Source organism: Heteronotia binoei, chromosome 17, assembly GCF_032191835.1.
Source record: "Heteronotia binoei isolate CCM8104 ecotype False Entrance Well chromosome 17, APGP_CSIRO_Hbin_v1, whole genome shotgun sequence".
Classification (NCBI taxonomy): domain Eukaryota; kingdom Metazoa; phylum Chordata; class Lepidosauria; order Squamata; family Gekkonidae; genus Heteronotia; species Heteronotia binoei.
The window spans coordinates 18,251,642-18,268,521 of NC_083239.1; the positions used below are offsets into that span (position 1 = coordinate 18,251,642).

The window sequence follows — 16,880 nt, forward strand, 5'->3', positions numbered from 1 at the left end:
GGGGGATGAGTGGAAGACGGCTTTCAACACCCCCATGGGATAGTTCGAATACTTGGTCATGCCCTTCGGGCTGCAGGGGGCTCCGGGGGTGGTTATGAACTTTATAAATGATATACTTAGAAAGTTTTTGTACAAGGGGGTGGTGATGTACCTGGATGACATCATTATTTACTCCCAGGACGAGCAATCGCATGTGAAATTAGTGAGGGAGGTGCTCAGCACCCTGCTTGAGCACCAGTTGTATGCCAAACTTTCCAAATGTGAATTTCACCAAACAGAATTAGACTATTTGGGGTTCCGGGTGTCGGGGAAGGGGCTGGCGATGGATCCAGCCCAAGTGCAAGCAGTGTTGGAATGGGCCCCTCCGAGGACACATAGACAGCTCCAATCCTTCCTCGGATTCGCAAATTTCTACAGGGCCTTCATTGAGGGGTTCGTCCAGATTGCCCTTCCCCTGACCGAGCTCCTAAAGACGAAGGGGAAGGGGCCCGAGGCCAAGCGGCCGGGGGCCCGGTTGCATTGGACCCCGAAGTGCCAAGAGGCTTTCGACCAACTAAAGCACTTGTTCGCTAGTGAACCGGTCCTGAGCCACCCCGATGAACAGCGGGCCTTCGTGGTACAATGCGATGCCTCTGACGTGGCTGTAGGAGCCATTCTCATGCAAAAAGATAGGGAAGGGAAACTATGGCCACGTGCATACATTTCACGGAAATTCTCGGGGGAGCAGAGGAACTGGTCGGTGTGGGACAAAGAGGCTTTTGCAGCTATGTTTGCCCTCAAAACCTGGCGGTCCTGGCTCGAGGGGGCTAAGGTGCTGTATGAGATCTGGACCACAAGAACCTCGAAGCCATGACCAGGAAAAGGAAGTTGAATGAAAAGCAGATTCGGTGGGCGGGCTTCTTTTCCAAATTCGACTTCACCCTGCGGCACATCCCAGGGATGAGGAATTTCCTGGTGGATGCCCTCTCCAAGCTCCCGCAGCACGAGAGTCAGAGAGAAGAGGTGGTAGACACCTTAATTTCGCCCTCCCAAGTGGCGGCCATGGTCACCACACGCTCGCAAAAGAGGCGGGAGCTGGAAGGGCTCAGCAAGGACAGAATGGCCGTGGAGACAGAAAGAGAAGGGGAAGCACGGCCAGAGGGGGTGCTAAAGGGAAAGGACGAGCTTTGGTACAAGGGAGAAAAACTGTATGTCCCCAAGGGGCTGCAACTCTGTCACTCCTCCAAACTAGCAGGACACTTCGGATATGTAAAAACCCTGCACCTAGTCAACCGACAGTTCTGGTGGCCGTCCCTAAAGAAGGATGTGTCAGAGTACATGGCCAGCTGCCCTGTTTGTATCATGGCCAAACGGAGGGGGGGGAAGCCGCCAGGGCTCCTACAGCCGCTGGAGACCGCCAAGCGGCCCTGGTCAGTGGTGTCTATGGACTTTATAGTAGAATTACCCCCCTCCCGAGGGAAACTCCACTCGTTCCCCGACAAGGTCATTAGCGACCGCGGGCCGCAGTTCATTGCCACCTTCTGGCAGGAGTTTTGTAAGCTGGTGGGGATAGAGCAGGGATTGAGCTCCGCCTATCACCTCCAGACGGACGGCCAGACGGAGAGAGTGAACGGGGTTCTGGAGCAGTACCTAAGGTGTTTCATCAACTAATGCCAGTCAGACTTTTACGGTTACAATAATAGTGTGCACAGTTCTACAAAAGCCTCCCCCTTCTCCACAGTGTTCGGATACGAGGGAAAGCCTATCCTGTTGCTACTGGGGGGGGGAGCCCTCCGGGGCGCCGTCTGCGTTCCAACAGTGGTGGCAGGGGCCGAGCGGAAGCTGGCCAACCATCCAGGAAAACCTGGAGGCTGCAAAAGAAACCTACAAAAAGTACTATGATAAGTCACATGTCCCCGCCTAGGATTTCAAGGTGGGAGACTCTGTATTCCTATCAACCAAGAACCTACCTCTCTCCCAACCATCCAGGAAATTAGCTTACAAATTCCTGGGACCCTTCAAGATCAAAAGGGTCATTAATCCGGTGACAGTAGAGTTGGATCTGCCACCCGCTCTTGGTAAAATACACCCTGTATTTCATTGCAGCCTGCTCTGTCGAGACCCCGGCTCTTCGATTTGGCATCCTCACGTGCCAGGGCCCCTCCCAACACCAAGGGGGAACCAAAGCCACGAGATCCACGAAGTCCAGGGCTCTAAGACCAATAAGCCTCACCAACTGCCGCAGGGGGTGGAGGGGGCCTGGGGGGGCAGTATGTCAAGTCTGCTCATAACTCTGGTCAGGCCTGCACCTAATCACTGGTTCAGGAAAAAAGCATCCTGGGTAAAACCATACTGTATTCCATTGCTGCTAGCTTGAACTCTCCTCACCCCCCTCTTTTTCTTTGTTATATTGTATTGCTTTGAAATGGGAATATGTGAACAGTTTATCTGTGCCTTCTCAGGCTTGGCACCGGGGGAGGTTGGAGCCAAGAGACGCTCAAGGCCAAACCAGGCCTGAGAAAGAAATTGTAACATCAATGTGTGAATGTGCCCTGCATAGTACCCCTCCCTCAAGAATCCCTTTGAAGTACACCTTATATGCTTGCATTCTACTGTATGATCTTTAGTCTTTCAATCTTACTGTAGTCGAGAACCATGATATCAATAAACTAGTTACTTTGTTTCAACGAAGACTCGTTATTGAATCTACCGACTTGACACACACATCAATTTTTGAGTTAATCTACCTTCTCAGACGCAATTTACGGGCAGATATTGTGTGTCTAAGTGTATTTCTGTGCTGAAAGTGGCACACTAACTGAAAGAGCTCTTTTGATGAGCAAAGTGCTTCACACTCTCCACTATGCTTATCTTCACAACAGCCCTGCAAAGTTGATGCTGGTATTTCACAGATGATAGAAGAGAACTGGAGACTTGAGCCAGATCATACAAAGAGCCCACGGTAAAAGCTGGAATGCAAGCAGCCAGATTTCCAAGACTCATCTCTAGCTTTCTGATCCAAAGTCGACCCACAGAAATCTCAATGGCCCCACTCTGGCTGAAGTTAATCATGGCTGAGTCCCATTAAAACCCACATAAGCAACAAAACTGCCACTGCTTTGGATGGGAGGCTGACTTGGAAAGGATTGAGGCCAATATCTGCATTACTCAGACTGTGAACATTTCCTAGATGCAGTGGCTACATTTGCCAAGCAGCTTTTTGTTTTTTAAAAGTAGCTTTTGAAAAAAGTCCCAGTGCATATTTTGGCTCCAATTTTACATTAATAAAAAAAATATAACTGGAGGCAAGGAAAGTGAGAAGGGGCCAGAACAGAGAAGCCAGCTAACAATATATTCTTTTTGTACAATGACTTGCAAGGATCTGCACACCACCTACGTTGACGTTTCCCTAGGCAGGAATCCAGATCCAGCCTGAGCCATGATTCTGTGGCAGCCTTAAGAACACAACAAAGAATCTGCCCCCTCTTGAAACCAAAGACAAGCATTTTTACTTACAACGTGGCCAGGAGGACCTGGTCTACCTTGAGGCCCCAATGGACCTGGCTCCCCCTGGATTTAAAAAAAAGAAACAAGAGAAAGATGAAGAGCGAGATGGAAAGTCAGAGCATAGGCAATTCTCTGTTCAGTGGCTCTTGGGTGCTAAGTTGCTAACCATCCCCTCCTTCCATTTATTTTGGCCAAACCGGATTGTTTCTACAAGGAAGAATAATGAAACACTGAAAATGGAAACGTTCCATCAGTAAAGGAGCTTTACAGCCTTCCTGGAAATTCAACTTGATAGTTACCATGCTTTGGCAAAAAAAAAAAAAGTTTCAAAAAGAGACTCTGGCATGAAACAGCTGAGCTAGAATGTGTGTGCAAATTTGATGGTGTTAGATTTAGGTTCAATAATGACTAGGAGTTGGTTGCTCACTACAGCACCTGCTCTTATTTGGCTTGATCTTGATTTCAAATATGTGCTGCACAGTGATGAATCTCACTTATCTCTTGGGTTGCTGAACATCTCCTTTTGTAATTACAACTTCCCTGTCCTGGTGTTCACGCTTGTGCATGCATGGTGTGTGTGCTTGTGAATGCAGACAAAGTCTTCCATGGCCAGAGCCTACTTCATCAAATGCATTAATTGTTATCTCCGTTAGGCTTACTACATAAAGCACACACAGAGAGCTATATAATGTAATGCTGCAAATGGAGATAATACTTCATGTCCCAAAGGAAGCAGGCTCTGGCCCACAAGCTTCCATCACGATATGTTTGTTCCCCTTTTAAAATGCTGCAAGGTGCTTTGGGGTTTTGATTGCAGGAGATTTGCAGGGCTATCTGTTCAGAATTCATCTTTTCAATGAATACATTTTATTTCAGGCTTGTTGTGAAGGGCTCATCCCTTAACATTACTTATCAGCCATATTTTTCATGTACAGATTTGGACAGGCACAGAAGTCAAATTGGTAGTAGTGACTCTTCTGCTCTTCCCTTGAGGGAGACGATGTAACCTTGGCCCCATGCCTTTTGCACTGCAAGTCATGTTTCTGCAGAGGAACCTAATCTCTATGCATGGAATAGGCTGGTACAGAAGGGGCTGGCCAAAGAACATCCCCAAATGCCTTCCCCTCCACTTTCTATATGGAACCATTGCTCACAGCTTTATACAACACTCATTTTTCCTCTGCTTACTCCTGGCAGCATAGTTCCATACAGAAATCGCGACTAGAAGAAGACTCTCTGTTAAATCATGCTAATTCACCTAGAAAGCATGTCGTTGTTTTCCTGTTGAATTTCAGTCTGGCTGAACTACCAGCAATTCTGTGAAGTCTTCTCATAGATGGCTGGACTTTAGCCACTTGACTTATGAACTTTATTATTTCAGTGATCTAATACGTTGTGAAAGGCTTTCACGTCAGGAGTCCATTGGTTGTTGTGGATTTTCAGGGCTGTGTGGTCATGGTCTTGGCATTGTGAGACCTGATGTTTTGCCAGAAACTGTGACTCGCAACCTCAGAGGTTACACCTCTGAAGATGCCAGTCATAGTTGCTGGCAAAACGTCAGGTCTCACAATGCCAAGACTACGGCCACACAGTCCGGAAAATCTACAACAACCAATTTCAGTGATTGATTGTGAACTGCATTAAATTACTAGCCTTATTACTGTTAACCTTTTAATAATATATAAAGAAAAACTGCAAGATTTGTGAACCAAGTACTTTATTTAGTTGTAAATTGTTGTGACATGGTGCTATTCTGTGATATCACCTGGAGTTTGACAACCCTACTTAAGGAGTCTCAAAGCAGCTTCTAATTGCTTTCTCTTCCTTTCCTCTCCTCACAACAGATACCTTGTGAGGCAAGTGGGGCTGAGAGAGCTCCAAGAGAACTGTAATTGACCCAATGTCACCCAGCAGGCTTCATGTGGAGGAGTGGATAACCCGGTTCCCCAGATTAGAGTCCACTACTCTTCACCCCTATACCACACTGCTCTAAGAAAATATATATATCTTCTTCTCCAGAAACTAGCTTTAGGAAGCTTATAAAATACAACAGAATGAGTTTTTTAAAACCATAAAACAAACCAAGGGCATAAAAACAGCATAAAACAAACATTGATCAGCCTAAAATGATATCCATAAAACAGTCCTTAGGCCAGAAGCAGACCACAACAAAAACAGCTTTAGAAAAGATGAGACCTCCCTCTCCTGGTTAAAGGTGTGTGTCTAAATAAATGTTTTTGCCTGGCTCCTAACAGAAAGTAAATCAGGCACCAAGCATGCCTTAAGGGGCAGCACATTCCAAATAGTGTCCTGTAAGGAGAAGGTGATTTTGGTAACTCACCTCAGGCCCAGACCGGCCAGGACTCCCAGGGGGCCCTGGTTGGCCACAATCACCCTAGAAAGTCATACACACATAGTTCATATTAGTTCCACAAAGAATGGCACAAAAGACCAGAACAGACGGCATTGCATTGTTGGCCCAATCGGAACTTTCCCCCATAAATTTACATCACAAAACTGAATTACTCAAAGCTCATTTGAAATATAAATGGGTTACAAAATCTCGGAAGTATTTAGGTATTTATATCCCTAAGGCATTCAATGAAATTAGAAGCAGAGATTTTTGATAAGCTTTATAACCAAATAGTAAAGATCTAACAATATGGAATCAAAAGTTATCGTGGTTAGAAAGAATTAAAACAAATGTTTTGCCAAGATTGCTTTTTTGTTTTCAGTACTACTGATCCCATTAAAAGACTCAAAACTTAACACTTGGCAAACCTTAATCAAGTCCTTTATTTGGAAAAAACCCAGAGTGAGGCATTTGACAATGTGCCAACCCCCTAAGGAAGGAGCTATAGGAGTCCCAGATGTTAAAACGTATTATAAGGCTACAATAATTTCTTCTTTGGTCCAAGCTTCCTACATACCACCATATAATGACTGGGCGGATATAGAATCCCAATATGCATTCCCTCTCTTGATGTCAGAGATGATGTGAGTACAACCAAGATTTAGAGCTCCAGACACAGAAAAAAGTCCAGCTCTATATAACATGCTTTGTGTCTGGGATAGACATAGAAATAAATTAGCACACACCAATTTCTACACTTGCCCACCAAAAGTGGTTCAGTCTAGGTTTTCTAACAGATGAATTTTGAAGCGGGAGAGAAAAAGTTTATTTAGCCTTGCCTTCTGGCTTTGTTCAGTTGGTATTATTAAGAAGGAAAATGCAAAACAATTAAGTGGTCAGAAGATTCTTTGGCTAACATATTATCAATTGCATTCCTGTATACATGACTTGATGATTAACGTTAACTAATAGGCTCTTAACTTCTTTCAAAACTTTAATAAGCAAGTATCCCTCCAAGTCTGGGGGGTTGATTTCTTCTATCTATAAACTGGTTTGGAATTTAAGTAAGGCCTTTTTAACTTAAACAGAACTCCCTACTCCCACGAGTTCTTAATGAGGCAAATGGAAACAGAGCTAGGCCTTGCCAACGAACACCTCTCCTATAGCCAATATCCAAGTGCTGTTTTCAAAGTTGTTGTTGTGCTGGTATATCATGACACATAAAATACATTTGATATCAAAGACCTATGATCCTTATTGTTGGGAAAATGTGGCAATATAGGCACAGCATATCACCTATAATGGAAATGCCCAATTATACAAAAATTTTTGGAAACAAGTTCATAGAACTCCCCTACTCTCTTGATTTTTTGCTACTTGATCATTGGGCAATTTATGCATCCAGTGGACATACAAAGTACTAATATCTAATCTGTTAGTGGCTGCTAGGTTGATTATAGCTAGTGCATCGAATTGACTGTCTCCCCCTTTAAATTTATGGTATGCTAAGCTATGGGGGAACAATTTTTTAATGAGTAGAATAATGCACAATCTGTTTTTTTTCTGGAGTTCCTGGTATCGTGACCCGTGTAGATCATCTGGAACTATGGTCACCAATTTTGACTCCTATCCAATAAAGGAATACTTCCTATACATATCCAACATTTTAGATGGTTGAGGCTCTAAGTAATGGGATCTCATGTTCCTGGACTTACTTGTATGTAAATGAAATTTGTATTATCTTTCTATTGCAATCTATATTTGGATTATAGCTATAGTGTTATTTGTTGTGTATCTATTTTATCTCTTAATTAAAAACAATGAAAAAGAATCTGCTATCTGAGATCATTTCTCTGGAGAGACGCCAGGAATCAACCTTGGGACCTTCTGCATGCAAAGAGGATGCTCAACGTGAGCTGCACCCCTTCCCTGGTGTAAGGGAGTTAAGTTGCAAAGTACACCATGCATGCATTCTGCTCTTTGAAATAATAACCTAGGTTGCCCACATACTGCAAGGGCTGGGCAGCAATGGCTTGGGCACCTTGGGTATCAAAAATCCTCAGGCCAGCTCTGGCTATGCTGGTGATAGCTGATGCACACACACACCCCTTCCCTGAATGCCACAGCCATTGAGAGACTGAAACTGGCTCATGTGAAGCAACCTTGGTAAAAACCAAGTGATGGGAAATGGATGTGTGAACCTGGCCTTGAGAAACTGCTTTTGAATTTTTCCACTATCCTTAGTACAGACCTGTGATTTGTAAAGGCTCCTAAGTGGTTCTTAGATCTCCGCTGCTGTGTTTTTCATTACAGTGAAAGAATCAATGACTGGTGTAAATAAGAGTGATGGCTTTTAGCCTCCATCTGCTTTTACTTTTTCCGTTTCCAATTCAGGCTAGAAGCATCTTGTAGAGATGCTGGAAACAAGCATGAAAAGAATCAGTGGAAGATAGGACCCTGAAGCTATCTGTCAATTTTCAGAGGGGGTTGATTTTTAATTTTTTCCCCTTCCTTGCAAATTCAGTGGGATGCGTGACCTTAAACAGCCAAAGACCAAATCTTACCTTTTGCCCTGGAAGGCCTGGGTGGCCTGTCTTCCCTTTGAAGCCCTAAAGGGGGGGCGGGAAACAAGACAGAGAATTTTAATACCCCAGAGGCTGATTCTGACCAAGGAAGCACAAAGCCCATGGAGTTGTTGCTCCACTTCTCTTTGATGGTGCCAATGGACCAGAAAACAAAAGCCCACTCGGCTTGCAATTGGCTGCATGTCAAGCAGTGGTTAAAGTCACACCTATAAAAGCTGGTCAAAAAGCAGAATCCCCTTCAGTAAGATTGGGAGGCTCCAGGAAGGTGTAAGGGTGGACTTGACCAGAGATGGAAGCCAATAATCCCTACCTCCCACAGCTCTGGGGTGACCCACAACTTACCGGTGGTCCCATCCTTCCCAAGGGTCCTGGGGGTCCAGGGTCACCCTGTGGAAAGCAAATAGTTAATGCCACTGATGGATAGTTGCCTGAGGAAATCTCAGGTTTCAGTTAGATGGGTTAAGCTATCAAGGAGGTACAATTTCTTGTACACTCCATTAATATTTCCACACCTTTTTCAACTCCCTGGGCAGTGAGACTGATTTCGCACTCACCTTACGCTGCTCTCACATTTGTCTTCTCAGCATGGCTTTCTTCCGATTTCCCACTATCTGCCCTGGGGCTGCAGCAAGGATTGTCGTTTTCGTGCAGCAAACAGAAACTGGTTTTTAGCAGTTTCTGTTTGCTGTGCAAAAATGACGATCCTTGCTGCAGACCCGGGCCAGATAGTGGGAAATTGGAAGAAAGCCGCACTGAGAAGATGTATGTGAGAGTGGCGTAAGGTGAGTGCGAAATTGGTCTGCAAAACACTTTCCCAGTGTCTGTCTGTCACATATTTCTCTCTCCATAATTCCAGACAACAGGGTGCTCTGTTTTTTTCTCCCCTTCTCCATTTTATACTCACAGCAACCCTGTAGGTGAGACTGAGGGTGATTCCGCATTAGCCTTTGCTCTGACCTCGGTGCTTTGTTTCCCCCAGGGCAGATACTGGTTTCCACATCTCTTGACCCGGAGCAGCAGTTTGACCCGCTTCTAAAGCGGTGTCACCCTGTATCTAGGAGATCGCCATTTTGCGAGAAGTTTATTTTTGATGCGGTTTTGGGGCTCGAAATTTATGTGCGGAACTCACGCCAATGTGCTGTCAAACTTCTCGCATCAGTAAAACACACCCACATAACTCCACGCCCATGATTCTGCCCAGCTATTTCATCATACTTCCTTAATTTTACTCCCTTTGAAAATTATCCAATATTTTCCTGAAATAAAGTAATTTTTTTAAGCAAATCACGTTTCGCATTACAACGCGAAAAATATATAACGATGTAACGCAATTTTCTTTTACTGAATACATCCCTTGCTTCCACCCGCCCCCATTCTTTATGGTATTCCACGTGATTTTGATAATGTGTCATTGCATTGTGATTAATTTCTTCCCCCCTCTGATTAAAATCACTCCTGACTATTATAATTTTTTTTTCAAATAAGATCGTTACAACACAACTAAATAAATAGCGATGTTACACAAACTACTTTAAAGATGCACGATTGCCACCTTTATCGATTCCACCCCCCCCCCCCGTATGGCCTCAAGCAGGAATGGGAATTTGATTATGTTTATAGGTTTATATTTTTGTTACGTTGGGGAAACTTTCTCCCTTAACCTCTCTGCATAAATCTTCACCCCCACCCCACACCTTCATGAATCTGTTTGTAATTTGTTATAGCTTTTAATGGAAAACTGTGTGCTTAACATTCAGTGTGTGTGGATAAAAATGGTGGATCGCCAACTCAGATTTCCTGGGGCTTAGATAACCTACCAATGGCAGGGCGAAAGGAAAACACGTGACTTTGCCAGTATTATGCTTCTGGCATTACATTGTAATGCAAACAAAGACAATTGTGTTGTAACGCAAACACACATGCGTGTTAAAAAAAAAAGGGAAACGTATGACGGAGGGGGAAATTGCTACGGTTGTGGGGGAAACTCCGGGAGCAGCAGTAATCTGGAATCAGAACACACAGAACAGATTGGGAACTGAATCCAGGAGAAATCCTCTAGTGCGGAATTGGGAAATCACACCCGCATGGAACAACCCCGGAGCGAAAAGAAGGCAAATGCCAAATGCGGAATCAGCCTGAGACTCAGGTAGGTAAGACTGAAAGAGAGTGACTGGCCCAAGGTCCCTCAGCAAGCTTCCTGACAATGTGGAAAATTGGAACCTGAGCCTTGATCTAGGGCTGCCAAGCCGCTTGCTGTGGTGGGATGTTTCCCACTGGCAGTTCTTGTTGTCTGCCACCACCTGAAGCAATGGAAGGGGAAAAAAGCTTGCAGGGTGTGTGAGTCATGAGGTCACTTCCGGGGGAAATCATATAGATACTAGCAATTCCTAGAGCTGCCTGATGCCACTTCTGGGGGTTTCTAGGAGTGATGTCACAGGATATGCAACAACCCTCCCCCCCCTGCAATGTCCCCCACTCTACAAGCTCCTGGCAACCCTGACTCTTCAAGCACACTGGCTCTCAGACTCAAAGTCAGACCAGAGGCAAGAACAGAACCATGATTATCTTTTCCACAAAGTCCGGGCTCAAAACTGGGCCAGTTCCTGATTCATCCTCATGGCTTCAGGCAAAAGTGAGTTAAACATCTCCCAAAGGGCACCCAGTTATTAGAGGCCTGCCAAAAAGCACAGGCAAAGGGGCCCAGGGGCTTGGTAGATGCACATGCTTACCCGTAATCCTGCTTTCCCATCCTTCCCATCCAGTCCATCCAAGCCAGGGGGCCCCTAAAATATCACAAGAGAAATGAAACAAGGACACAGGGCAAGAGTAAGTTGATTCCTCGTGTTACTTGGCAAAAGATCTGTACTTTGTGGAGCACAGGATGACAGCCACACTTATAGTTTATAAAAGCAACTGAAGCACTTCCCATGCCAAGGCCTGTACCCTAACAGTCTGCTCAGCAAAGTCTGAAGGCTTCCTCAAACTGATGTGGTTTTTCTGCCATTGGCAGACCTGTGCTGACAGAAAGGGGGAGAGAGTGGGGCATTTCATCCTGCCCCCAGTTCCATGTGATTATTTTGTCCACATGTATCCTTCTTCCCAGGGTGGAAACGACTGCTGGGGGTGGGGGCACTGAATGCAGGAAAGATCTTTGATTCTTCTGCTGACAGATTGCTGACTGCAACCAAATTACACAAAGAACTTCTCTGTAAAGTGCATAGCATCACTGCTAATCTGGTCTCTCCTCTCCATTGTGGGCTTCCGCACATACTTACCTGTAACCCGGGAGGTCCTGGAGGCCCTGCAGGGCCAGTCATTCCAGGTGAGCCACGCGTCCCCTCGCTGCCCTGCAAAAAATGCATGTGTGTGTTAGATTAATAAAGCTGCAAACCGGCTGCTGGAGGGGGGCGGCGCCCTACCAGTATAGTAAGGCACAACAGCATGAATGTGTGTTGGGGGAGGAAGGTGAACTGGCAATTCCTTCCTCCTTCTCCTCCTCTTAACAAGCTTCTCCCCTGGAAAATTTATTTGGAAAAATGAATTGGAATGGAGAGCCATACACAGCAGTGGGAGATCATTTGGGGCTTATAACAGCTGGCACAGCTGTGCACCAGGCATGTTCCAGGTTCAGGTGCGTGGAGACTTGTGCTGCTGCAGATGCTTAACAGGTGTTGCCACAGATGTGTGCCAGCTGGGCTTGCATGTGTCCAGAATTGGACACCTGCTTGGAGTGAGGACTCACAAGCCCGTTGAAGAGGTGGCAGGCCTTGATTCTGGCTACATGAGCTTCAGGTGTCCTGAAACCAAATTGCAAATTTTAAGGGAGGGGAATCCATCTCCCCTTATATTAAAACAAAATATTTAGTGTGCACTTGTAGAAGTGAGTAGCAAGTGCCAGCAGAATCCTGGAGCTGGCAGAGATCTGCACCCTTCCCTCCCTCCTGGACCCTGACTTGGATGCCCCAGGCAAGACTGATCTTGGCCTGTTATGCACTGGTGTAATTCCTTTCTTTCACTTTGCACATCTGTCAGGGTTTCATTGTTCTACATTGATTTTCCTCCCTTCAGTGCTCAGTTTGCTTCCTCTAGGTTTTCTGAGAGTGCTTTTGCACTGATTTCCCCCTTGTTTCACTTCTAAGCCAAAAGTGATTCAAAAGCATATAGATTCCATAGGATTTTCCCCCACTGCCCTTTTGCCACTGCCCCTTGAAGATCATGACCCATGTACAGGATGAAATTAGAGAATCACAATGAGAAAACCACATAAATTTGCAAGGAAGGGCAGGAAATCAGCATTACCATATAGCTGTGCTAAGACATCAGTGAAAATACCTCCCCATTTTTCTCAGTTTAATGGCACAAGACTAAAAAAGGTATCCAGAACATCTTCCAGAGGACTCCTCCTCCATACAAATTGCAGCCCTGTGTAAAGCCTGGTGCAGTTGCAGCTGACTTTGCACAGGCATGCTTGCACACACACACTCACTGTCAACTATCACAGCTTGCAGTGTCTGTGTCAGTGGGTTCTACCATGCATTCTGTACATTCTACATGTTCCTTCATATTATGAGATTGTGTGACTCCCATTTTTCAGCAGAGAATCACACAGTTCCTGGCAAAATGGAGAAGAAGAAGAATTGGAGATTTATATCCCACCCTTCTCTATGAATTAGAGACTCAGAATGGCTTACAATCACCTGTATCTTCTCCTCTCACAACAGACACCCTGTGAGGTAGGTGGGGCTGAGAGGACTCTCACAGCAGCTGCCTTTTCAAGGGCAACTCCTGCGATAGCTATGGCTAACCCAAGGCCATTCCAGCAGCTGCAAGTGGAGGAGTGGGGAATCAAACCCGGTTCTCCCAGATAAAAGTCTGCACACTTAACCACTACACCAAACTGGCTCTCGGGCTTGGCAGCTGCTTGTCAGTTTCAAAAAAAGGCTGGTCAGTTTCAACATCGGATTTTTTTTCCCCCTTTTGCCTTCATTCCTTTCTGTTCCCTTGCATTCAATGAACTAACACTAAAATGCATGTACAAAACCAGAACCATGAGGATTTAAATGGAAGGTGCTTGCTGGATGCTACTGTGCATCTGCAATAGGAAAATTGTGTAAATTTTTTTAAAAAACCTTCTACATCATGCCCCCACATGTCACATGATGTTCCACCCTAATTTAGAAAAGTGCATTTTTTAAAAATTGTAGCTGTAAAATAAATTCTTACTGCTCTGAAAATTTGCAGTGAGATGTTCATGCGTAATGGACCCTTGTCATATCTGAGAAGTTAAGAAGGGTTAGCTCTGGTTAGTACTTGGATGGGAAACCACCAAGGAAGTCCAGGGTTGCTCTGACTGTCTTCGCCTTGAAAACCCTACAGGATTGCCATAAATTGGCTACAACTTGATAGCACTTTCCATCATCACTCTGTCCTCATTCTGTCTCCCACCCCTACTTCCACACTGCAACTTCCAGCTACTTTCTTTTTTGTTGTTCTTGGAGTAAAATGTGCTATGAACAGTGCCAGCTCATTTGCTTCCTCAGTTTTTTTTTTAAACAGCTACAGAGTGGAGTAAAATCTGGTTAGGAAGGCTATGTGACTGGCTCAGGGCCACATGGGAAGCCTGTGGCAGAACAAAGCATGGTACTTTCTTCTTCCTGATTCCCTATTAGCAACAAAGGTCAAGAAATCTGACACACTCAAGGTCTGGAAGTTTATAGCATCCCGTTTTCTGTATGGTCTCCAGGGCTCTACACACCTTTTCTGCGGGAGGCCCAGGTGGTCCAGGTAATCCTGCTTTTCCTGGGAACCCTGGAGGCCCCTAACAAAACAAAAAGCACAAGAAATGGATTGTTTTATGTGGTTAAGACTGAGCCATTTTGGCTTCAGAATGTATAAACCTTTTCTTCCGCATTGTACACAATACTGGATACATAGTTAAAAGAATCTAAGTATAGTCGTTCAAATGGGTATTCAGTTATTGTTAGCTGTAATTATATTTTGCTGGTACATATGTATTGTATTATATCTTTGTAACTGAAACAGCATGTATAAACTCTGTGAGCCAAACTGCTGCTTCCTTGGTTCCCTCTAGCCTACGTTGTTTGTGCTCTACCAACCTACATTAGAAAGAAACAACCTACATCAAGAAAAGCTGAATCCCAGGACCTGTATAAATCCTGCAAACTGAACATATTTGTGTGGTTTATTCTTCTGCTTAGGCAGGGGGCTTTGGAGCCCTCTCCTCTGGGCATTCATTTTTTTTTCCTTTTACCAATCTCAACAGGAACTTTTTCTGCACATCCAAGAATGCTTTTGCAATTATCAGGTCTAGAAACTTGCTTTTCCTGTTTGTTCATTTTTTTTAAACCTGAAAGCTGAAAATGTTGCTATGCTGAGCTCCAGTAGCACATGCAGAGATTTCTCTGCACATACAACATGGAACTAGTTGGTCCATTGTCAGGAATACCCTTTCAATCCTTATGATACAAGGAGGGGTAAAGAAACAAGTCCTCCCTTCATTTTTGACACATCATTCCAAACTTTAATCAACTCTCCCTGCCACTTTATTCTCTAAGATCTTTTCCTTATATCTCCCAGCACAGTAAAATCCCTCTATAATAAATCAAACAAGTGGTTGGATTGTTGATTTTTCTCATACTTCAGTGTTCTTCCAAAAAGAGAGTTAATAATTCCTTCCCTCCTAATCTGATCTTGTAGGTCCTGATTTCTCAGCACCAGCTCAAAATTTTCCCCTGTGTCCTGGTGATAAGGGGATGGATGTGCACATCTCCTGTCTTTCTGCCCCAACTCTGTGCACACACAAAGCTCTGCCATAAATCCGAAACTTACTTAGGATGTGTAATACTTACAGGTGACCCTGGGAAACCCGGCTGGCCTTGAAATCCCTGGAAATAAAGGAAATTCAGATCATCACTTTAAATGTGAAAATTATGGGCCTTCAGAAGCATTCATCCCCATGGTATCTGCAGGAGACAGACCCAGAAGAAGTCCTCACATAGGTGATTCTGCTGGGTCTCTGAACCAGTTGAAATGACTTGAGTAATCCAATCAAACCTAATCCAGACATGTGGCAGAACTACCTGTTCCCAACCCAGACTAATTGGAAGAGGACAAAATCAGTGCAGTAAATCATGCAGAGACAGCATGCAGCCTCCGACAAGGATGGGTCTTTTGGTTTCTCAGTGCACCCATACTGAAGAGGAACATGGGTGACTGATTTACAGCAGAGGTGCCAAGAAATTTGCAGTTCGTTTAGAAAGGAACAGCAGAGGCCCAAGTAGGTTTGTCAGCTCCAGTCTGGGAAATTTCTGAAGATTGGGGGTGGAGACCGGGGAGGGTGCAGTTTCGGGAGGGAAGGAACCTCTGTGGAGTATAAAGCCACAGAGTCTGTCCTCCAAAGTAGCCATTTTCTCCAGGGGAAATGACTCTGTTGTCTGGAAATTAGTTGTAATTCTGGGCAATCTCCATCCCCTTTTGGACTAAGGTTGCCAGGTCTCCTCTCACCATCATGGGGTGCGGGGGTGTAGGGTGCCAGCTCTAGGTTGGGAAATTCCTGGAGTTTTGGTGGTAGAGCCTAAGGAGGACAGGGGAAAAAGCCACAGGTTCCACCCTCCAAAGCATCCATTTCTTCCATTGGAACTGATTTTTGTAGTCTGGAGATGAGTTCTAATTCCAGAGGATCACCAGGTCCCACCTGAAAGCTGGCATCCCTGTTCTGGAGGTTGGTGACTCTACAGCCAAGGGATTTCTCCATTGCCCCCAGCTTACAACCATTACTCAGCAGATCAGAGGCAAAAACCACACCCAGGGAAGGGCATAGGCCTCTCTCAGAAGAGCCCTCATAAGCAGTGACCCACCTGATCGCCTTTTTCTCCTGCACTGCCTGGTAGTCCTCGTTCTCCTCTTGGACCCTGTTGCCAGGAGAGATTAAAGGTGAGAGGGAAATGGTGGCAGCTGTAGCTAACTGATGGCAGGCCTTGTTCTCACAGATGTGGTCTCATGCCTGTGCCAGGGCTATACCACATCAGCATCTCATGGATAAATGTCTCTCTCTCTCTCTCTCCCCCCCTCACTCCCTCCCTACCTATCAATACCATACCATCTGCACACAGAAAACAGCCTAGGCCAGGGGTGGCCAACAGTAGCTCTCCAGATGTTTTTTGCCTACAACTCCCATCAGCCCCAGCCATTGGCCATGCTGGCTGGAGCTGATGGGAGTTGTAGACAAAAAAACATCTGGAGAGTTACCATCGGCCACCCCTGGCCTAGGCTGAAGAAGAGAGGATACAATGCAGACTTTCAATTCCATCCTAACAAGAGTTATGCTCTTCTAAGTCCACTGGTTTCAATAGGCTTTATGTAACTTTGCTTAGGACAGCACTGCTTGGATGCTTCCAAACAGCAAGGATCTGTTCTGCATTCACCACTGCTTTAAA

At 45.2% G+C, this 16,880-nt stretch overlaps 1 protein-coding gene across 1 annotated transcript in view; it reads right to left on the minus strand.

Annotated features, from left to right (window-relative positions):
* The window catches only part of COL16A1 (collagen type XVI alpha 1 chain), a 259,550-nt gene that overhangs the window by 23,452 nt on the left and 219,218 nt on the right, over window positions 1-16,880 (minus strand). The window contains exons 54-62 of the mRNA XM_060258217.1: window positions 16,302-16,355; window positions 15,294-15,329; window positions 14,180-14,242; window positions 11,700-11,771; window positions 11,154-11,207; window positions 8,767-8,811; window positions 8,404-8,448; window positions 5,828-5,881; window positions 3,496-3,549 (exon numbers count right to left, since the gene is read on the minus strand). Of these exons, the coding sequence (XP_060114200.1) occupies window positions 3,496-3,549; window positions 5,828-5,881; window positions 8,404-8,448; window positions 8,767-8,811; window positions 11,154-11,207; window positions 11,700-11,771; window positions 14,180-14,242; window positions 15,294-15,329; window positions 16,302-16,355 (477 nt within the window). The remainder of the gene's footprint in view (window positions 1-3,495; window positions 3,550-5,827; window positions 5,882-8,403; window positions 8,449-8,766; window positions 8,812-11,153; window positions 11,208-11,699; window positions 11,772-14,179; window positions 14,243-15,293; window positions 15,330-16,301; window positions 16,356-16,880) is intronic.